General features: G+C 43.9%; 3 protein-coding genes across 3 annotated transcripts in view; all 3 read right to left on the bottom strand.

Annotated features, from left to right (window-relative positions):
* Positions 1–237: 237 nt before the first annotated feature.
* LOC139756590 (oplophorus-luciferin 2-monooxygenase non-catalytic subunit-like) lies at positions 238–8,045 on the bottom strand. The gene is made up of 3 exons (XM_071676221.1): positions 7,062–8,045; positions 5,145–5,261; positions 238–3,118 (listed from the first exon to the last, which is right to left on the bottom strand). The coding sequence occupies exons 1-3, from the start codon at positions 7,975–7,977 to the stop codon at positions 2,940–2,942; spliced, it is 1,212 nt and encodes a 403-aa protein (XP_071532322.1). The 5' UTR covers positions 7,978–8,045; the 3' UTR covers positions 238–2,939.
* A 4,040-nt stretch (positions 8,046–12,085) lies between these two features.
* LOC139756589 (oplophorus-luciferin 2-monooxygenase non-catalytic subunit-like) lies at positions 12,086–17,736 on the bottom strand. Its single transcript, XM_071676220.1, has 3 exons — positions 16,363–17,736; positions 15,728–15,844; positions 12,086–12,691 (listed from the first exon to the last, which is right to left on the bottom strand). Exons 1-3 carry the CDS (start codon positions 17,276–17,278, stop codon positions 12,513–12,515), a joined length of 1,212 nt encoding a protein of 403 aa, XP_071532321.1. The 5' UTR covers positions 17,279–17,736; the 3' UTR covers positions 12,086–12,512.
* Positions 17,737–21,435: 3,699 nt separating this feature from the next.
* Positions 21,436–23,449, bottom strand: part of LOC139756588 (oplophorus-luciferin 2-monooxygenase non-catalytic subunit-like) — a 3,208-nt gene continuing 1,194 nt past the window's right edge. Inside the window, exons 2-3 of the mRNA XM_071676219.1 lie at positions 23,066–23,182; positions 21,436–21,811 (exon numbers count right to left, since the gene is read on the bottom strand). Of these exons, the coding sequence (XP_071532320.1) occupies positions 21,630–21,811; positions 23,066–23,182 (299 nt within the window). The 3' untranslated portion in view covers positions 21,436–21,629. The remainder of the gene's footprint in view (positions 21,812–23,065; positions 23,183–23,449) is intronic.

Raw genomic sequence — 23,449 nt, 5'->3', positions numbered from 1 at the left:
GACTTCTCTTAGATGAGTCGATGAACAAGCGCCATTGAGAAGGATCATCATATTCTTGGGATAAACAGTGGACTGATGCGTCATTGCTGCAAAAACAGAGCGGCCCAGCCACGGAAACATGAAGAAGAATGATAGATTTTGACAAGACTCGTCATTATACGAAAAAAAAAAAAAAAATTGACTCAGTTCGTGACAGCGAGAAACAACAAATAATTGAGGTTAAAGAATATGATATCAAATTTTTTCATCTTTATTATAGTGACACTATGTTGATAAATGAGGCAGAGGAGAGAAAATGATTGCCGCCCGCGTATGATATCCAGTGACCATAAGACACAATATCGCATATCATAGTTCGAGCGTAGCGACACAAAGAAATGTCGCCATTAGTAACAAAATACGGTTACGCAAGCAAATAAAACACACTCACACAATACGCATAAAGAACACATTGTTCTTTCGTACACAAACACACAGTTACGCACGCAACGTAATTGTGAAACACGCTACCCGTAATACACAAGAAGTCACCACAAATAGCAATCCCAATGAGGTATACATACACAAAGGCACGCATGAACAGACATGGACACTGACGTGCGAACATACACACACATACACGCATGCTGGTGGCCTAGACAAGACAGGGAAACATGTGAAATATATGGTAGCAGGTTCAGTAAGGTGCAGAGTGTTTAAGACCGCTGCTTTTAAGATGATAATGAAGACCTTAAGAAGGAGCCATAGACACACACATATGAATGGAGGGATGCGTTACTGTTGAAGGACTTAGCTGACGAGTGGGTTAAACCGGAACTGAGAGTGGGTGAAGCGGGACGAGTGGGTTAAACCAGATCTGAGACAGTGGGTGAAGCGGGAGGTAGGTACAATGTAAGAAAGAAGAGTCAAGGGAAAAAAAAGAAGAAGAGTAAATGGGGTATAAAACTTTATCAAAGGCTATAGCCATGGTGAGAGCAGTTTCTGACAACAACGAAGAGAGTAAGGTAGACACAGATAAGACATAAGGGGGGACGATTGAGGCCGTGAAACCTACTGAGAGTGAATGAAATATTCAGTGAGGTGTTTATCAGAGGAAACAGACCAAAGGAAGAGTGAGAGAGAAATAATGGAACAGAGTCAGAAGGCAAAGAGATGGGAGGGTCATTAAAGGTTAAAGGTAGTTAACACATCAGCTTCGCCTTCATCACAGGATGACTGATATCACTACAAAGTCATGTGTACGAGTTCATGATGGACTATTGGAAAATGGTGCAACCAGGAGTTTAAAGGCATGGTTCAGGAAGCCAAACTATGTAGACACTGCTGGAGTAGAGTGGGACTTGAACTTTTCACAGAGAGATGATGTAAATGGGATCTTACCAGAGGAATACGTGATAGCAAGAAATGACAAAAAAAAAAGAACAAAGCTAAAAGGAAAGGATGGCTTTTATAAACTAGGGACAACTTAAAGTTTTAGGAACTGCTGGTAGATGATCCGTTTCAGGAACTGCTGGTGGATGATCCGTCCAAACAATATATGATAAGAATATTAACCATAGAATAAACTTGCAGAGGAGTGCTTTTTTATGTTCCGTTCTGCAATGAATTTTTACCGAACCAGATCACATGTCTAACAGAAGTAAGAAATAAAGCCATGATGATGAGGGAGACGTAGACACACGTAATTATCAGAGATGATAAAGATTTGACAATTGAGGATTGTAATCTAAAAGGATCGAGAATTTGAAGGCTTAGATTTTTATGGACACGGAGAGTCATGGAGATTGAAAAATCTGAGAAAATACATAGAAAAATATCCCCTATCACCATGTCACTGAGTACACTATAGTCATATGGGATGAAAAGGCTAATCAGTGGCGTAGGTCTTCTCTTTACACGAACCAACATAGAAATGGGAAATATCAAAGGTGATGCACCTATTGTCGTGCAGTGCTGAAATTTCACTAAGTGGTGAGTGAGGATAATGAGGAAGTACCAGAGGCACTTAGAGAGGAGCAACCATGAAAACTACACAGTTCAAACTTTTCTTTTTTTTTAGGGCCTTGAGGGAGGCACAAAATATGAGTTGCATAGTCAGAATTTAAATGGCTGTTATAGAAGAATCTGTGGAATCTATATCGAAGAGATTAGAAAGCGGAGGGCCGCTGGTGATAAGGAGAGGAAGAGAGGCTAGAAAAATGTGTGAGAGAGAGAGAGAGAGAGAGAGAGAGAGAGAGAGAGAGAGAGAGAGAGAGAGAGAGAGAGAGAGAGAGAGAGAGAGAGAGAGAGAGAGAGAGAAACCCCTGGAAAGCAATGAAACTTGGTAAAGACATATGTGGGTGACTGAAGGGTCTCGACCCATACAGGTACGTAAGAAGTGCAATGGGAAGTTAGAACACCATCATAGCAGTACTTCAACAATGGAATGAAGTACTGCTAATGGTATCAGAGCTCTGGATGAATGGAACGAGCTACAGTGAGACACTGTAAATGCAGATTGTATACAGAAGTTAGAACATTCTTGTGACAAAAAAGTTTGTACAGAGCGGCCCTTCGAGCGCGCGCCAATCAGCTTACACGACCACGCACACATCCACAACCACACACTTTCAAAAGTTTACCTAAGAAAAAAGATGAATTACCATATTTATAAATGCTACAGTAGAATATGTAAGTTGATCGTGTGTGCCTGTTGAATTATCTTAAGATATGCAGAATGAAATTCTCTATTATCTATTAGACCTTTTTTCACTATTAATTTATTCATCTCTTCAAAACAGAGATACGCGTGGATAATAAGGTCATCAGTCCATAATCAAAAGAAGTTTACCCAAGTGAAAGCCTCCATCTGATCATTTCATCTACACTTACAATACTAAATAACGAAATGATTAGTATGAGGATCATGAAAGCCGCCAGGCACCAGGTGGTGTGTGCGTTCACTGGGACACAGAGGTACAATTGTAACCTTCACAGTGGCTACAGAAGTAGTGTGGGTCCAGGTAGATGACACTTTCCCCACCGCTGCAGGTGGTTGTCTTGGTGATGAGCGGACGGTAGATGTCATTCTCCTCCAGCATGATCCAAGCTATGTCACACTCACACGTCAGTGGGTTGTCTGAAAGCGAGGCAACACAAACTGTTAGACTCCTCCTTCGTCCGTTCATTGTGGCTGGTGTAATGAGATTGGTTAGACTGAAAGGTAATTATTATATGTATATTAATAAGAAAATAGTTCCTACAGTCATACATCTTAATGATCTAGTTACTATAAGTATGGTCTACAGAGGCCAAGTATGGGTTAAAGGTACTACAGGAATTTTTCATCGTGATTCCAAGACTGGAAATGGATGTCAACAATGCTTTTATAAGACCTATAAACTTGATCAGTTCTCCCCACTGAATGACACATGTTGCCTAGAAGAGTTTAGCTCAGCATCTTGGAAAAAATTATGCTCATTATAGAAAGGACTTTACGGAAATAAACCATCAAAATCCTGTACATTGAAGAGGCGTACTGACATGTCTGTGCAGTCTGGGTTCGAACACCATATGACTAACAAAATAGTAAGTACAACATGCTATCCCACAAATGTTAATCTATAAAAAATCACTACGAATCACTCGAATTCCTAAATCTAGACGAAAAAAAAGAGAGGTAGATGAGAGAAAAAACATATAATACATTGATATGGTACGTAAATACTGAGTCTTTTACGTAAGTAATGGTTTATTTTGAGTAATCTTAGACGGGGTAGAAAGACAGAGAAGTGATACACGGCAGGAATGGAAAAAGCATTGAATTTCTGATATCTTGGAGCAGTGTGCTGAGGGCGCCAGCGATAGATCTGTATGGACACCGACGGGAGTGGCTGGTGGGGCGCGTTGGGTCGCCTCTCCCACGCTTGTCGCCACTGACGCTCATCGCTGGGAGAGATTTGCACCTGCTGCTGCTCCAGATAGCAAACTTTGGGGGTTGTTGGGGGGGGCTATTACGAGGCAAGGTGACCCCCTGCACGTACGGTGGTGACCTGGTGGGGGGTATTGCAGTGACCTCGTGGGTACTGTGGTAACCTGGTGGACATAGTGGTGACCTGGATGTGGCTAATTCGAACAAACTTCCTCTCTTATTATGATAGATAGCTTGCTTTATGTGCGTATTGTCTGTGCCGCGTTATCCATTTTTGCTTGAAATGCGTGAAAAGATTGCACAAGTACCCGGAGAGATGACATCCAGCTCCTCTGTCGTGCTCACTGGTCATGCGCACACACCAAATTGTTCCATGTGGCGAGCACACCGCCGCTGGGGCAGCAGCTGTGGTCGTTCCCATTCACTTCTTGGAACACATTATCTTCATCGTCTTCGTCCTCTTTCTCTCAGCAACGTATCAGCACAGCCAGCTGACCTCCTCTTTCTCTGTCTCTCTGTCTCTCTCTTTCTTTCGGGGTTGCTTCGGCTAGCGTCCTACACCCTACCATTGTGAACTAGTGAACGAGTCGGTTTCAGAGACGCCAGGATCCTGGGGTTGTCATCGGAAGGTTGAGGGAAACGTGTTACCTATGGTGGTGGTGGTGGCATGATGAAGGGGTCAGTCAGCCTTGGACCTCAGCCATGCTGTGCCCTGGTGCTGACTGCTGTTCGTTCCCACCGACAGGCAAACCTGAGGGTGCCACGTTTTATGGGAAAAATTTCGCATTTCAGAACATGACGCCAATGGGATATTCTCAAAGAATTTAGGCCTGTTTCAAGAAGCTCCATTGAATTTTCTCTTTTTTTTACTTTGGAAAATGAGAGTCTCTTTGCTAGTAAAGCATCACCATGACACAGGATATCAATAGTATGGAATGGGAGATTCTTTGAGAAGACTTGGGTTGATCGTAATGTGCCACTGATGGCATAATGGTTCTGACGATGATGTAGTTTGGATGATGCCCTCGGCAATGAAGTGGCTTTGATGATATATAATCATTCATGGTCGGGGTGCTTTTGATGGAGATGTGGTAGTTTTCATGGTGATGGAACCTCAAATGCTGGAATGGACTTCATGATGCTCTGGTGTTCATGACCTAAAAGCCAGGAGACCAGTCAATGAACGTGTCCAACACACGCCAGCTGACCAACGATGGCTACACCAGACACTCACCTGCTAGATCGATCACTCCTGAAGGCAGCACCTGATCGAAGATGTCGTTCCAAGTCTCTTGATCGAGTGTCTTCACGAAGTTGCTCCTCATCGTCAGCTCTGCGTTCCTGGCCAGACCTGTTGTGGAAGTATGAGGTCAAAAGGGATTCCTGGATATTTGTATGGATGATTTACGTTCATTTTTTGTGCTGCTGTTACGTATGTAATCAATCACTCATTGTATTAATGCTGAGGGTGATCATGGAGTCCTTTGTATGACTATGAATAAGAAAGTAACTATTGGCTAACATGCCTTGCGTGAAAAGTGGATAGTTGATATAGGATAGGAGAGGAAAGTAGGATGGATTAGAGTGAAGGTGGAGAAGGATTCTGTTTCTTGCAATGAATTTCATGGCATTAACAGTGCCATCAACAGGAGTGTTAGATTAACAGTGTTATATTTGTTATAAACATTAACCTCGTAGATGTAAGTTACTTTTGTCAGGACATTGTATATATTAACAGGGGTAATGCTAATGACGTCAACGGTGACGATAACAAGAAATAAAGGTATTTAGCTTCCACTGTCGGTAGTTGAATTAGCAACAACTATTGTTGGATTATTTGCTGCGTGTTAACACCTACGAATCACCTTCATATATATATATATATATATATATATATATATATATATATATATATATATATATATATATATATATATATATATATATATATATTTATTTTTTTTTTGCTTTGTCGCTGTCTCCCGCGTTTGCGAGGTAGCGCAAGGAAACAGACGAAAGAAATGGCCCCCCCCATACACATGTATATACATACGTCCACACACGCAAATATACATACCTACACAGCTTTCCATGGTTTACCCCAGACGCTTCACATGCCCTGATTCAATCCACTGACAGCACGTCAACCCCGGTATACCACATCGATCCAATTCACTCTATTCCTTGCCCTCCTTTCACCCTCCTGCATGTTCAGGCCCCGATCACACAAAATCTTTTTCACTCCATCTTTCCACCTCCAATTTGGTCTCCCACTTCTCCTCGTTCCCTCCACCTCCGACACATATATCCTCTTGGCCAATCTTTCCTCACTCATTCTCTCCATGTGCCCAAACCATTTCAAAACACCCTCTTCTGCTCTCTCAACCACGTTCTTTTTATTTCCACACATCTCTCTTACCCTTACGTTACTTACTCGATCAAACCACCTCACACCACACATTGTCCTCAAACATCTCATCTCCAGCACATCCATCCTCCTGCGCACAACTCTATCCATAGCCCACGTCTCGCAACCATACAACATTGTTGGAACCACTATTCCTTCAAACATACCCATTTTTGCTTTCCGAGATAATGTTCTCGACTTCCACACATTCTTCAAGGCTCCCAGGATTTTCGCCCCCTCCCCCACCCTATGATCCACTTCCGCTTCCATGGTTCCATCCGCTGCCAGATCCACTCCCAGATATCTAAAACACTTCACTTCCTCCAGTTTTTCTCCATTCAAACTCACCTCCCAATTGACTTGACCCTCAACCCTACTGTACCTCATAACCTTGCTCTTATTCAAATTTACTCTTAACTTTCTTCTTTCACACACTTTACCAAACTCAGTCACCAGCTTCTGCAGTTTCTCACATGAATCAGCCACCAGCGCTGTATCATCAGCGAACAACAACTGACTCACTTCCCAAGCTCTCTCATCCCCAACATATATATATATATATATATATATATATATATATATATATATATATATATATATATATATATATATATATATATATATATATGTATATATATATATATATATATATATATATATATATATATATATATATATATATATATATATATATATATATATGTATATATGATATAAATACGTCTGAAGTGTCTTACTGCTCACCTTGTAGAGCGCTGGGATATAAGTATGATATCTGGTTATAGTTGAGGTTCACGGATGCCAGGGACTCTCTCTCAGTGGCGATGGTCAGCTCGCCAAGTTCAGTAAGGCGATTCTCCTCCAAGCTGATAACCGTCAGGTTCTCCAGGTTCAGAAGAAAGCCAGGCATGAGATTCTGGAGGAGCAACCTGTCCATGTAAATTTCTCGCAAAGATGGCGTTGCGTGGAACACAGTGTCATTAAAAGTCATTTTCCTATTGCCACTCACACTGAGAACTTCCAGAGAGGCGGATTCGAAAGGTGGAAGATTTGCTAAATAGTTTTCTTCTAATGTCAGCGTGTGAAGCGCCGAATATAACGGGACAGTCTCAAATGGGAAGTCATTTATCTTGTTGTTCGCGAGGTTCAGATATTTGAGCGTCGCCAGCGAGTTAGCGAAGGTCTGGGGATGCAGTGAGGTGAGCTGTGTGCTTCGGATTATAACGCGTTCAAAAGTTAAGACGCCGAAGGTGTTAGGATCAAGGGTGGTGAGGGAACCATGCCAGTCACTGGGATCAGGATCGATCTTGAGCTCCTGAAAGTGCGTGAAGGGGAACTCGGTGTCAAAAGCGCTTAGCAGCTGTTCACAAGTTTCAGCCGTGGAGCAGTCAATCTTCATGTTGAAATAAGCGTCAACGGAGCACACACAGGGCAAGATATCTGCAGCCGTGGGGCAAGGCCATTCCTGGGCCTGTGGTCTGTCGTCGGCCTTGGGGCGGGGCCAGTCATGGAGCTGTGGTCTGTCTTCGGCCTTGGGGCGGGGCCAGTCCTGGGGCTGTGGTCTGTCGTCTCGGGTGAGGCTATCGGTGAGGCCACCAGAGGTCAGCGGGCCGGCACCAAGGCCGACCAGGACGACCAATACCGGGAACTTTAACACCATTTTAATTCGACTGTTTCTCGGAGTGCAGCAGGCAGGCGGGTGGCTTGGCGTGATCTGCGGCTACCCTTATAGCCAAGGTGGCCTTATCACCTGGGCAGTGGACGAGGGTGGGGCCAGAGTAGACCACAAAGACCTGCAGACGCACTCTCGTGCAAAGAATGTGGACTCATGTCACTGAGTGAACATTCTCATTCATTGCGACAAAACCATAATATGTGCAAAGCAAACACTCCTACTAGATGATTTGCTCCCTTTTTTTTTTCTGTATGCGCACAGCCTCTCTCTCTCTCTCTCTCTCTCTCTCTCTCTCTCTCTCTCTCTCTCTCTCTCTCTCTCTCCCTTCTCTCACGGGACACTAGAGCGGGACGAATCCTCTCAAACAACGGCAGTTTACAGAATAAAGATCAATTTTCCAATCTGGTTCTGTTCACAGGAAGTATCCTCACCCAGACCCCTCCGCCAGCAAGGAGGGAGTCTCATAGTTCACTACAGATAGTCGTGATAAGCAGTCGTGCGCATCACCATCATAGATGTGGTAATGGATATGTTTGAGGTTCAAACCCATATTCAAAGTCTTCCGAAACGACTTTATGTGTCCATACCATAAGTAACAAAACTAGACCTCTTTATCTCCAGGCCGCTGAAGGGTAAACACAACATTTTGCTCTCAACGCTTTGATCACTATTTTGGGCAATATTTCATAGAGGCTTTTGAAAAACGAATACTCATTACAGCCTTCCTGTTTTTTAGAATGAATATCACAATGATCTTGCGCGTATAGTCATACCGATCTTCATTACACCTCGACTGAAGATCTTCAGTAACAGTTTGAGAAAAAGATCCTTATGGACAGATTCGGTCTTATCTCTATGTAGCACAAATTCTAGATAAAGAGGACTGTACACCTACTCCTCCTGAAAGACCTAGGACTTCAAAGACGACACTGGCTCTGCCAGACGACACAGTATACATAGTCATCGACATCAGCTGAAATAGCGTAAAGAATCTTAAGACCAAAACACAGACGAGGGGCCATCAGTTCTCAGCAAGGAGATGGCCAAAGGCATCATATCAAAGCCCGGGCTGAGAGAACATTCACCTTCCGCTGAGTGGAATTAGAATGATAGAAATAAAGAAGTCACTCTGAGCACTTTAGATTTTCGCTATCACGTTCCCAGCCACAAATCTCCTACCGGTTTATCGTCCCTCTGAGCCAAGACAGTCAAGACTGTAACAGTTATTCCTACAGTTATCAAGACAACACTCTATAACGAAAAACCACTTCACTCGTGGCTCAGCTGAAACAAAGGGTACACACCTGTTGTATAATGACTCTCCTAATACTCAGTACCTGGACGTCGGCTTCTGCCAGAAGTATAACCATAAACTGTTCACCAATTGTAAAACCAAGATTTCTTTTTCATCATTCCCTTCCTCTCGCCTTCTCAGTGCTGCCTATCATGGAGTGACAGCAGTGAGCTATTCCCCATCATGTATCAGTGTGCATAAATAAATGTAGGAATGTCAGAAACGACATGAAAGGAGTAAAGTCCTTAGGCCCGAGTTTGCAGGTGAGATAAACAGAATACAACTAATACGAATAATCTTATCTAGGAAAAGTTCTTGGCCGGAAAGTGTCATCCAATCAGCTTGGTACATCATGTTTCTGATGTACGATATGATAATGCCTCCGGAAAACACACGGCAGGAATGGAAAAAGCATTGAATTTCTGATATCTTGGAGCAGTGTGCTGAGGGCGCCAGCGATAGATCTGTATGGACACCGACGGGAGTGGCTGGCGAGGCGCGTTGGGTCGCCTCTCCCACGCTTGTCGCAACTGACGCTCATCGCTGGGAAACATTTGCACCTGCTGCTGCTCCAGATAGCAAACTTTGGGAGTTGTTGGGGGGGGCTATTACGAGGCAAGGTGACCCCCTGCACGTACGGTGGTGACCTGGTGGAGGTATTGCGGTGACCTCGTGGGTACTGTGGTGACCTAGTGGGCATTTGCTGACCTTGCTAGATATTGTGGTGACCAGATGGACACTGCGGTGGCCTATCTCTAACGACTCAAGTCAAAGGTCAGGTTTAGGTGCTGATTGTTGGAAAGAATATATATATATATATAAAAAAAAAGCGAAGATGCAAAACAAAAACAAAATGCTACCCCTTTCGCGGAGGGAGACTGAGACAGACTTATCAATACACACGTTCTTGGCGAGGACTTCACTCCCGACCCAGCAGCTGAGGGAGTTCCCATTCAGCTCTTGGAAGGAGCACTAACGTCTCCTCACTTTTTTCTTCTTTGAAGTTAACCTCATTAGCACAGCCACCTGTGACTTGCAGGTACAAGACCTCGTCCTCGATGACATTTAGGCTGGAACCCTGCACGTTGCCACGATGAACGACTCGTGACCAAGACACAGAGGCCAGAATGCTGTGGGTGGAGGGTTGAGGATAACGTGTTCTTGATGGTGGTGGATGGGTGGCAGGAGGAGGGCTAATCTTGGACTTTAGCTTCGCTATGCTTTGGCTGCTGCTGCTGCTGCTTCCCATCCCCAGCCTGGCAATGCCACGTCTCATGGAAAAAAATAACTTAGCAAAACGTGACCTGACGTGGCTCCTCCTTCCACGCCTAACCACCACCAAAAAAAAACACACACACACACACACACGAGGTAGAAATCAACCAACACAGTATCTAAAACTTTTCCTCGTCCATCCCGATTCACACCTTCTTCTATCCCTTTATGGAGGAGTTCTCTTATATGTCTTCTTCCATGAATCCTGTAACGCCCTTCTTTCATGGGAAACGCGTCTACTTCAAGACCATACGGGACCTTTGGATATGAAGCTTCAGTCAGCGTCATTAAGAATCTTACAGGTTCACCTGATTCTAGTCCGGTATGTCTAACTCACTTTTACCCTTTTAGTATTTCGCCATAGCTGTAGATCAGGAAATATATAGAGCAATGCTGTTAAGTTTAGTTAAGACGATGGTAGTTACCTGAAGTCTTTCATGTCTTACCTCTAGCCTCGGAGCTTGACAGGATATCAATTAACTACAGAAAATGGTGGAAAAGAAAAACTTCTTAACGTAATGTAATTAAGTTCGCTTCGCTGAGCCTGATGTAGACAGGGTACGGTTACGTAAGGACGTGTAAGGTTTCGCAAATCAATTCATCTCTTGTGAAATGTTTAACTTTACAGTATTATCTGTAGACTCAGCCTGACTGGAGCATTTATTTGACGTCTGAAATCGTAACTGATAATAATTACAGTCTTAAGATTCGTCTTCTTCAGCATGACGTCATTGAACTCAAGCTATCTGAATTAAACCCCTTGGCTTTTTTCCTTCCCTCCCCCTCCTTCCTTGACCTGGGAGAGTCTATTTCCCTCCATATTGTGGGAGAAAGTTGATATTCTCTCCATGAGTTGGAGGCGGTTTCATTTTCCCTCCTTGTCTTGAAACACGACCCATTTGCCCTTCACGTCACGAAGCGGAGTCCTTAGCCCTCCTTGAGGGAGGGCAGTTCCCTCCTTGTCCTGAAATGCAGTCCATTTTCTTTATATTGACTACGTAATTGCTCTTCATTTCTCTTCCATTTTCTTTCTCTTAATCCCTACTTAGGCCATTTCTTCTTCTAATACTGAGGACGACCATACATTAATCCCTTAAGTACGACGATACGGCCCTTTAGCAAGAAGCTATAATCCTTGGGCATAGTCGCGTGACCTTTGCCCTGAATCTTTAGGCCCAGGTCAAAGGTCACATTCATGTACCCAAGGCTGGTACACTCCAAGAAGTCGCCATCAAGAACCACACAGCGTATTAATGGACATATCTGTCCATGTCTTTGGTACACTATTCATCATTTCTCTTGCAGTAGCACACACGTTGTTTAAATGTTCTAATTTCATGAGGGGAAAGTAAGTGAATTACGCGAGGCAATTAAGTTGAAAGTCTTGCATTCAAAACATTATCCATGCACATAAACCTCACAGCTGACAGATTAGGTGGACTATCAGCTGATCGAAGTAAACAATGGCTTTTTTGATACAGGAATTTTCAAAGTGGTGGTTTGACTACAATGAAAAGCAGTGAATGATTTTTTTTCTTCACCAGTTTTACTTTCAAACTTATAAAGAATTCTGAGACATTATACTCGTAAAGAATTACCATATTTCACTTACCAACCATCAAGACTTATCACATTTCCAGAGTATTTATGTATCATTATACTTAGAAATGATAATGGGGTGCTGGACCTTGTTGATGATGAAGGGAATAGATAGGAATTGCTCTCCTGGATGTGATTACTGAGTAAAGTGGGAGACACAAGACTTGTCTCTCCTTACTCTTCATATGACGAACGTCTAAATTTCCAGGTACGGATTGAGAAACACCATTAAATAAGGAGAATTTTCCAGATAGTGGCCATCCAGCTCATCACGTCAATGCAAAGTAAAATGGACCGAAGAAAGAATAACATCCAGAAGATGTGGTCCTCTCAGTGCCTCGAGTGTGTCGATTCATAGGTTCTTGGCGATGCAGTCGTAACCTGGACAATACAAGCAGAAGAAGGACGGGTTGAGGAAGATGAGGATTTCCCCGGAGACGCACTTGGTGGTGTGTGTGATGAGCGGGCGGTAGAGATCGTCGGCTTCCAACACGATCCAGGCAATGTCACAGCCACAGGTCAGAGGATTACCTGCCAACGAAGCAACACCTTTGGTTAGTCCCCTTTAATTTTGCAAATGGTCTATATCCTCTTCATTGCTATGGTGTCCCTTTGCCAGGATCTTCTGTAACTATAAGGTTGGGTTACTTCCAGTAGCGGGGAAATGGTGGATATATTTATATATATGTATGCATATATTGTGTGCTCATCTATATACATATTTATATACTTGATAAGCATATCTAACTATCAAAAGGGAATGATAAATGCCACAGGCTATATATTAACAAAAGGCCTAAATCTAATACATGTGTTTGTTGGATTTTCTCGTATTGATTAGGTTTCACGTTGATTTCACTAGCGCGTTATACTGAATTGAGAGTGTAACAAGCACTTCACAGATAAAGAGAGAGAAAAAAAAAGAAAATGTTATCACTAATTTCTAGTGAAGGCACACTGAATACTGCAGGAGACGAGATGACGGAGACGTCCTCGTGGTAGAGGCTGGAGGAGTGGCTGGAGGGGCGCGGTGGGTCGCACCTCCCCAAGCTTGTCGCCCCGCTGACGCTCATCGCTGGGAGAAATTTGCACCTGCTGCTCCAGATAGCGAACTTTGGGGGGGGGGGGGCTGTTACGAGGCAAGGTGACCCCCTGCACATACGGTGGTGACCTGGTAGGTATTGAGGTGACCTGGTGAGCATTATGTTGACCTGGTGGACACTTAGTGACCCCGCCCAATAATGTGATGACTTGATGGATACCTCAGTGACCCAACGGGTATTGTGGTGAGTCATGTGCTGACCCAATGAGTACTATTGTGACATCGTGGGGACTCTGTCTATGGGGTGATCTGAAGGACGTTTTGCCTTGGATTTTAAACCCCGCTGAGCCCTGGCATTTGCTGCTGCTGCTGCTGCTGCTTCGCCAGCTTAGTAGCGCCCATATCTTAGGGGAGAATACAAGTCTTTCAAAGCAGAACTTACTGTTTAGAATCATTCCAGAGAACTCCAGATCAGTGATGGTTTGTCCTTGCAAACACGAGCTAGAAATTGGGTATTTTCATGCTTTAAATGGACATGAAAGTTGTTCTGAGCTAGTCTTTATCTGTCATCGAGTAAGGCGAGGCTTGGGTAAGCAAGAGTGACCCCACACGAGACATCTGAAATCTTCCCATGAACGAGATATTCTCCCTATCATTGGTGCCGTGAGAATTGCGACTGTTGTCTATTGAGGCGCCTTGGCTTTGATGGTGATATCACCGTAATCATACAGTGGCCTACATAGTGTAACTTTTCCGATGGTGATGTGGCTTAGACAACGTTTCCATGTCGGGGATGGAGTGGCCCAAGAGGGGTGATATCCTTCGCTGAGGCGATTGGATCTCAAATACTGAGCTTACAAGGTGTTACCATGACGTGTAGAACCTTGCTTAGTGTCTGGAATAGAACTGGATCAGTTTGATGCTGTATTGCTTTGGTGGCTTCCCTTCTTTGGCAATCCTCTGTATGTCATGGAGCTTTGACGTCAGTAAGATCATCACCGTCTGAATCGTACATTATCACTGAGAATGATGCATTAGCCATAGCCCGTCTTACACTTTCCTGCATATACAGGCCTCCTCCAAACGATTCATCATTCACTCCAACCTTCCACTTTCTCCTCGTTTCCCCTTTCTCTTTGTTCCCGCCACTTCCGACATCTTTACTCCCTTAGTTTTCCTCTCTTCACTCATCTCCGTTTGACCGAACCATTTCATCGCGCTCTCTTTAGCTCTCTCATGGGCGCTCTTCTTACCACTACACCTCTCTCTTGCATTGTAATTTTTTTATTCGACCATCCCTGCTCACACCGTATGTTGTCCTCAAATATTTTATTTGCAATACATCCACTTTCCTCCGTACCATTTTCTTTTTATCTAGGGCCCATATTTCGCAACCATACAACACCGTCGGTCCTATTATGCCATCAAACATACCCTTCTTTGCCCTCACACATAGTGACCTTTCCTCCTACACACTCCTCAGTACACCTTAGCTCCCTCACCCATCTATGACTTACTTCAGCTCCCACGGCTCTATCCTCTGCCATATCCACTCCCAGTTTTCTGAAATACTTCACTTCCTCCAGTTTCTTTCCATGCAAACTCACACTGCAACCAATCTGTCTCTCTCCATTGCTTGATATAACAACTGTAAGATTATCCACGTCTACCCTCAATTTCCTTCTTTTACTCACTTTCCCCAATTCAGAATCCAGGCTCTAGTGCAGATTTTCACTCGAATCTGCCACTAGCACCGCGTAAGCAAACAGAAACCGACTCACCTCCCCCTCCATCCGACAGGCTGCAGAGATGACCCTCTCTCTCCAAGACCCTTACATTCATCACCCTCATCGCCCTATCTATAAAGAGGTCAATCATCCACGCTGACATCACGCATCCCTACTGCAGACCCACCTTCTCCTGGAACCACTCATCCTCCTCTCTTCTTACTCGGACACACGCGTTCTTCTCTTCATGAAAACTCCTCACCGTTTTAGTTGCTTTCCACCCACACCGTGTATTCTCCTCCTCCTCCTCAAAGCATCTTGGTCAACCCTATCATATGCTTTCTGCAGATCCATATAAAAGCCACATAGAAATCCTTTTTCTATAGAAAGTATTTGTTACACAAATTCTCCAAAGCAAACATTTGAGCCACACATCTTTTTTCCTCTTCTGAATCCACGTTGTTCCCCCCCCCCAGTCGGATGCTTTTTGTATGCTACCACCCTCTCATTCACCCCTTTCTCGCACTTCTTACCAGCAACGCCCAGTAAACTATACCTCTGTAACTCCAACATTCCGTTTGGTTCCTCCTTACCTTCATACGATGGCACTATATTGGTATTTGGGCAATGCTCAGGCACCGCAAAATACATACACGCCAGAGTGACTCAACAGACACTAAAACAAATGTCCTCCTAAGTCAATCTTAAACATCACCCTACCAGACATACATCCATATATTAGCCGAAACAAATACCAAACATTCATACTCAGGTCAATGTGCCGTTCCGGAGACTCACCTGCCAAATCAATCGAGCCAGAAGGAACCAACTGATCGAAGATATGTTTCCACGACTCCTCAGGAAGCTCCTCCACATTGTTGTTCGTCATCGTCACTGTTGCTTGGCTGATGAGTCCTGTTGTGGAAGAATGAGAGGAATGGGTCGTGCCCAGTTATTTAAAGGTATCTCTTCCTTCATGTCTTTTATAGCTATAGTGATGCAATCGCTTGCACCCTTCATCAGAGACACTATGCATGTTGAGTCTCATAATGAAGGCATATGTTACGGAGTAAAAGTTACTGAGATGTTAGCGTATAGCAAACACACAAATGGTATGGGTATGTGAATTTTGTAGGTAGACTGATTACGCTACCATCATCTGTGCTATCAAGAGCAACGTAATGCTTTCATTGTAACTAGCAGTAGGTATGATATGTGATTTTTGAGGCATGCTAGGAGAGACAGTAATACTGATGTAGTAATGCCAATGACGATAACATTAACAAGAGCTAAGTTGACCACAGCAATGTTTGTAGCGGTTAGTGACAGCTGTTACGGTATTCAGGGACTGTAATGCACTCTCTCGTGTGGAAGTAATAATCAAATGTCAAAAATTTTTTTGTTTTGTTTTTGGATCTTATCTTGCTACTTACCATGCACTGCGTCATGACGAACTCTGACAATCCGGTTGTAGTTTAGGTTCACGGACGCCAAAGATTGTCCCTTTGTAGCAATGGCAAAGTTGTCGACTTCTTCGAGTTCATTCTCCCCGAGGTCTATTACCGTCAGATTCTCCAATTCTGAGAAGATGCCAGGCACAAGAGTTTGGAGGTTGATTCGTGACAGGTAAATCTCGCGCAATGATGGCACAACGAGAGACACAGACTCGTCAAATGCCAAGTTTCTGTTGCCACTGAGGCGAAGAACCTCCAGAGACGTCGACTGGATGCGTGGAAGGTTAAGGAAGTTGTTATTCTCTATACTGAAACTCTGAAGCTCTCGGTACAATGGGATCGTCACAAACGGAAAGTCTTGCAGTTCATTGTTTGCTAAGTCCAGGTGCTTGAGCGTCGAGTGAGACTGAGCGAAGGTCTGGTCGTGCACTGATGTAAGGTATGTGCCACGTATGATGATGGCCTCAAATGTTAAGCCACCAAAGATGTCAGGCTTGAGGGTAGTCAGTCCACTACAGCAATGATCGGGGTCTCGGTCGATTTTAAATTCTAGAAAGTTGGAGATAGGAAAGGTTGCTTCTAAAGCATTTTGTAACTGTTCGTCTGTTTCGACCCCAGTGCAGTCAAGATGTGGCCGCATGTACATATCAGTAAAGCACACACATGGCTGGATGTCGGAAGCCATAGGGCAAGGCCATTCCTGGGCCTGTGGCCTGTCGTCAGCCTTCGGGCGGGGCCAGTCATGGAGCTGTGGTCTGTCTTCGGCCTTGGGGCGGGGCCAGTCCTGGGGCTGTGGTCTGTCGTCTCGGATGAGGCTATCGGTGAGGCCACCAGAGGTCAGCGGGCCGGCACTAAGGCCGACCAGGACGACCAATACCGGGAACTTTAACACCATTTTAATTCGACTGTTTCTCGGAGTGCAGCAGGCAGGCGGGTGGCTTGGCGTGATCTGCGGCTACCCTTATAGCCAAGGTGGCCTTATCACCTGGGCAGTGGACGAGGATGGGGCCACGGAAGACAAGAGGACTTCCTCACTCAGGTAAACTACTGCCACATGTGTCTGGTGTTAATAGTCAGTGACGTACAGCAGTATCACTTTGTCTTCACTGTACAGCATCAGGATATGAAAGAGGTCGGGAGAAGACAACTTTTCTGAGGGTGTCTAACATACAAGAGACAACTTCAGTCGGGAGGGAGGGACGTTCATCGAAGCCTAAGCCTGACCCATCGAGCAGGTCACTAGGCCTGCACTCTACGAAGGGTTGGATCGTTTACGTCTCCTTGATACCTCCTCATCTGTGTTTCCAGTACTGAAGTCCTCCAGTACTTTGTCGTAAGGTCTCGAAGTACTTCGACAGGCAGGGAGGGAGGTGGCTCTTTTAAGCATAGCATGACTGACGCCTCCTTCCCCGAACGATCATATCATCAGAAGAAGCTACACTTGTAGTATTCACACCGAACCTCAGGTTCCCACACTCGAGTGTTTATTATCTTGCCAGGGTGGTGACGGGACCATGTGGCGCCCGTGCTTATAATTCCGTTAACATTAGCAAAGTCCTACTCCAATGTGAATCTTTATATGTAACACAAATAGAATTAGAAAATACGCTATTGTAGGTGGAGCCATGATTGTTTAAGAAGCTTTAGGATCGTTATTTAACTAGTACTTTAGTGATCTGATCAGTTCAGTGGAGACCTACTGACTACATGATGTTGCGGTGTGAGCTTTTGAGGGGGAAGGCGGGCCTGGCGGGTAAAATGGTGTCACAGTAAGCACGTTTGAGCTGAGAGGGACGGCATGAACCTGGTGGGTATCATGGTGACTGGGTACTCCGACGACTTGACTTAGAACTATGATGACCCCGAGTGGTGTGCTCTGATGACCCAGCGGGCATTCTTCTGACCTGGTAGGTAGCATGATGACCTTCATGGCATTGTAATGACTTGACAATAGTAGTTCATTGATTGTTAATCTGGTCTTGGATACTCATCATGTCATTCTGTGGGTCCTGTTTGAGGAATTATTTTGATATTCGGTGCGACATACGTACATTAAAACATGGGTCTGTAGAGAGTGTCACAAAGGGGTATTCATCTTTTTCACTACTACCTCTCTCATCGTTTTGCATGGGCCATGGAAGGCGAAAAGACGAAGAGAAATATCATCCAGCAAACTGATGTTCGCTCTGGACGTAACCCTCCCCTCCAACCCAGCAGCTGCGTGGCGTTCCCATTCAGCTCTTGGAGACATCATAGCCGCCTCCATACTTCTTTGTCCCCTTTTAACTGAACCTCTCTGTTCCAGCCACCTGACCTGTAGATACAAGCCCTTAACCTCGAGGTCATTCTGTCCCACACGTTACCATGAGGAACTACTTATGAAGAAGACGAACTACAGAGGGCGTAGACCTGGGAGTCGTCAAAGGACGATTGAGGAACCTATGATGGTAATAGTGGTGACATGATGATGGTGGAGGGCCAACCTTCGACCTCAGCCACGCTGTGCCCTGGCACTAGCTGCCGCTGCCGCTGCTGTTGCTGCTGCTGCTCCTTCCCATCGCCAACCTGATGGTGCCACGTCTCATGGTAAGAAGGAGACATGTCAAAATATGGCTTACCAACATACTAATGCCCAGAGAAAAAGAAATCCCTAAATTCGTTTCAAATATTTCCTTGCAGGTGTTTGTTCGCAAGCGACAATGCTAACTAATGATTAATGTTTGTCATCATCCTCTACAGATATCATTCTCTAAGTTGCTCATTTGTTACGAAATACATTCAGATTTATGAAGTGCAAAACGAAATCAATGTTCGGTACGTTTCATGGAGCTTCGAACTCAGAGAGGAGAGAGCAAATTAGCTAACTTGTCAGTCATTAAGTGGACATTGCAGTCAGTCAACCAAGGGGACCAGCCAGCCAACCAACCATCTACTGGGTCAGCCAGTCAAGCGCTTAGCATGCCAGCCAGTAAGACAAGCAGCCGATTTAACCAGCCATCCAACCAACCAGCCACCCACTCAACTGTCATGCGATCATGAACGTTGGCTGGTGTGCACTTAACTTTGATGATGACATCCTGGCACGGATGGTGCCGTGGATTTTGTGGTACAGCGGCTCTCTCTAGTGCCTCTCATGCCTCTCATGGTGTCATGCCTCTCATGGTGTCATGCCTCTCATGGTGTCATGCCTCTCAAATTGTCGTACCTGTTATGGTGCCATGCCTCTCATGGTGCCATGCCTCTCAAAGTGTCATGCCTTTCATTGTGTCATGCCTCTCATGGTGCTATGCCTCTCATGGTGTCATGCCTCTCAAATTGTCGTACCTGTTATGGTGCCATGCCTCTCATGGTGCCATGCCTCTCAAAGTGTCATGCCTTTCATTGTGTCATGCCTCTCATGGTGCTATGCCTCTCATGGTGTCATGCCTCTCAAAGTGTCGTGCCTCTCATGGCGACATGACAAATGAGATACAACTTTCGTCTAGGTTTGGATGTGTTGTATAAATCGCGACTTCTAAAAAAAGCTCAAACATCTTACAGTCTTGGGACAATTAAACTTACTCCACTTAACTAGACTTATTATGTATTTGGACACTTTACAGGCAGGTTGCTACTTTACTGTATAGTTGACTACTTACAAATGAGAGTTAGCTTATCCTTCTTTTTCCAAGTGCTGTGTTACTGCCCTAAACATGACCTTCTCGGATGAAAGGTCAAATGATATATAAATTAGGAAGAAATGAATGTATGAAGGATTACTAAGAATTGGACTAAGAGGGTTTCCCATGGCAAAACCTAATTTCTGTGTCTATAGAAATTACCTTCATCATCCTGGGAAACTTTATTAGAAGAACACAGAAAAACGAAGCTCAATTATGTCAGTGAAAGTTATTATGGGCCAGTCAAGGCTGGGATCGGGTAGTACCCTCCTTAGATGTGTGTTGGTTTCATTAATGGGTACTTTAGTGAAATGGGAATTCACAAGGAAACTGATGCATTTATGATCAAGCAAATTAATGTTTCTAACTTTGTTAAGAAAATTTAAACTATTCAATACATGAAGAGATTTGTCCTTGAGCATTGCTAAGATGCTTTGATAACCATTGATATATATATATATATATATATATATATATATATATATATATATATATATATATATATATATATATATATATATATATATATATATATATATATATATATATATATATATATATATATATTACCGTGGCGACGGGAATGGATGAAGGCAGCAAGTATGATATGTACATGTGTATATATGTATATGTCTGTATGTATATGGATGTATACATTGAAATGTATAGGTATGTATATGTGCGTGTGTGGGCGTTTATGTATATACATGAGCATGTGGGTGGGTTGAGCCATTCTTTCGTCTGTTTCCTTGCGCTATCTCGCTAACGTGGGAGGCAGCGACAAAGTACAATATATATATATATATATATATATATATATATATATATATATATATATATATATATATATATATATATATATCCCTGGGGATGGGGGATTAAGAGTGCTTCCCACGTATTCCCTGCGTGTCGTAGAAGGCGACTAAAAGGGGAGGGAGCGGGAGGCTGGAAATCCTCCCCTCTCGTTTTTTTTTTTAATTTTCCAAAAGAAGGAACAGAGGGGGGCCAGGTGAGGATATTCCACAAAGGCCCAGTCCTCTGTTCTTAAACGCTACCTCGCTAACGCGGGAAATGGCGAATAGTTTAAAAGAAAGAATATATATATATATATATATATATATATATATATATATATATATATATATATATATATATATATATATATATATATATATATATATATATATATATATATATATATATATATATATATATATATATATGGGGTACTGAAGTAAACTTTACTTAAAACCTCTTACTTTATTACCATTTCAATCGTAGTCTTAAGTTATACATAAGTCGATCACTCAGTAGTTCTCTCTGACATTAAGTAAATACAAACTATAACATAAAAGTTTATTGGTGTTTTTATATATATGCAATCAATGTAGTATTGATTGAAATTTCACATTTAGCTGGAAGAAGTGTGCGTGTGTGTGTGTGTGTGTGTGTGTGTGTGTGTGTTTGTGTGTGTGTTGTGTGTGCGTTTATGAGGGAGAGAGAGAGAGAGAGAGAGAGAGAGAGAGAGAGAGAGAGAGAGAGAGAGAGAGAGAGTAAGTCTTGACGGTTAGCGCAGACGATCACCTCTCACTTGGGTATAGAGGATGGGCAGGTGTAGCCTGGACACTGGGTACAGAAGAAGGACAGCTCGAGAAAGATGACCACCTCACCAGTGACGCACTTGGTGGTGTCGGTGAGTAGAGGGCGATACAAATCGTTGGTCTCCAACATAACCCACGCCATGTCACACCCGCACGTCAGTGGGTTACCTGCGGACGAAACATATTCACTAAAAGTCCCTAAAAAAGCTGGAAGAGAGAAAACGTCTCCGATTTACACGCATGTGATCTGTTTGTGTGGTAGAGTGACCATAATCTACATCTATCGGTCGACTTCACTCCTCCAAGGAAGGGACTTGGTCTCTACGTCCTTGCGTAATGTGTGTGTGTGAGGAACACGTCGTCACGACCACCTACAAGTTTAAAAAGATGTTCTTGCGCTTGCCACGAACTGTCACGCCAACCCTGGGAGAGGACCTTGGCACTCGCTGTTGGCCAGACTGACTACCGGTTTGCAGTTATGAGCGAGCGAGTGGAAACCTAAGGCAACGACACCGAGAAGCAGTTAGGTATCAAGCACAAGTAAAAGTAACCAGTGTCTTCAGTCAGCAAAGATTATGGCCCAACCCATCCACAACTTCTCTCTCTCTCTCTCTCTCTCTCTCTCTCTCTCTCTCTCTCTCTCTCTCTCTCTCTCTCTCTCTCTCTCTCTCTCTCTCTCTCTCTATTTCTCAAGTTAATTCTTTGTATAAAACGACAAGTCATACAAAATGTCGAGGTAGACAGAGGAGAAATTTAAGTTACCTCTTGGAGAACTGTTCAAGCGTTGAGTCTTAGCAGAGTTCTCAAAAATTCTCAGTTACTTCTGCTGAAACAAGAAAGCACACACTTTGTGTTACATCAAAAGCTCTTGATCTCTGAATGTTAGGAATGGCTTATCATATTAGGCTCGGTGGGTGTAGTGCTGACGGAGACGTCCTCGTGGTATAGGCTCGGGGAGTGGCTGGAGGGGCGCGGTGGGTCGCACCTCCCCAAGCTTGTCGCCCCGCTGACGCTCATCGCTGAGAGAACTTTGCACCTGCTGCTCCAGATAGCGAACTTTGGTGGAGTTTTTACGGAGCAAGGTGACACCCTCCTCCGCACGTACTGGACAGCAAATGATACTAAGTAGCCTGTGATACAACATGACACATTCGTCCCTCAACAAGCAGTCAAGGAAACCACTCATCGTGCAGCAAACGACGCCACACGACAGTTTACTATAATGATGATACACACTAACTGTTGCCCAGTAATCGAGCTGGCCTTCACCTACCAACTAACAAACACACGTGGCGCCTACTTGTTAGACATTAGATTTATTTGACACTCAGCCTCCATCTAACAGATGTACGGGACACCCGTTTCCAAGCCAATGGATACTGGACATTCTCTTACCAGGGAAGAAACGTTTCCGACACTCACCTGCGAGGTCGATCATCCCAGAAGGCTGTAGTTGCTGGAAGATGTGTGCCCATGAGGCCTCTGGGAGCTCCGCCACTTTGTTGTTCGTCATCGTTAGATTGGCGCTGCTAGAGAGGCCTGTTGTGAAAGTTATAGAGATCAGTGGTTCGTATCCAGGCATATCTCACGGATCCTCTTGCTTTTCTATCTTTCCCCACGATTGATTTAGTTATGTATCAGTGATGAATGTGGTAACGGAAGCAGTGTCATTATGGTAAGGTTTATCAAGAGTAAGGAGGGAAAGGGGTAGAGTGATGGTCGTACCTTGAAGCTCTGGCAGTAAGGTGAATTGCAGCAATATCAGCGCCATTAACACCGGTAAAAGGTTGATAACAAGAACAATAT

The sequence above is a fragment of the Panulirus ornatus genome, chromosome 22 (assembly GCF_036320965.1).
Source record: "Panulirus ornatus isolate Po-2019 chromosome 22, ASM3632096v1, whole genome shotgun sequence".
In the NCBI taxonomy this organism is placed as follows: Eukaryota; Metazoa; Arthropoda; class Malacostraca; order Decapoda; family Palinuridae; genus Panulirus; species Panulirus ornatus.
Note: the sequence above shows the minus strand (reverse complement) of the source record. Positions and strands in the feature narration are given on the sequence as shown.

Coding starts and splice junctions, on each gene's coding strand:
- LOC139756590 (XM_071676221.1), bottom strand. CDS start 7,977: ATGGTGTTAAAGTTCCCGGTATTGGTCGTCCTGGTCGGCCTTGGTGCC. Junction 5,262..7,061: donor ATATCCCAGCGCTCTACAAG/GTGAGCAGTAAG, acceptor CTTCCACAACAG/GTCTGGCCAGGAACGCAGAG. Junction 3,119..5,144: donor AGGAGTGATCGATCTAGCAG/GTGAGTGTCTGG, acceptor CCTCGCTTTCAG/ACAACCCACTGACGTGTGAG.
- LOC139756589 (XM_071676220.1), bottom strand. CDS start 17,278: ATGGTGTTAAAGTTCCCGGTATTGGTCGTCCTGGTCGGCCTTAGTGCC. Junction 15,845..16,362: donor TCGTCATGACGCAGTGCATG/GTAAGTAGCAAG, acceptor CTTCCACAACAG/GACTCATCAGCCAAGCAACA. Junction 12,692..15,727: donor TGGCTCGATTGATTTGGCAG/GTGAGTCTCCGG, acceptor CTTCGTTGGCAG/GTAATCCTCTGACCTGTGGC.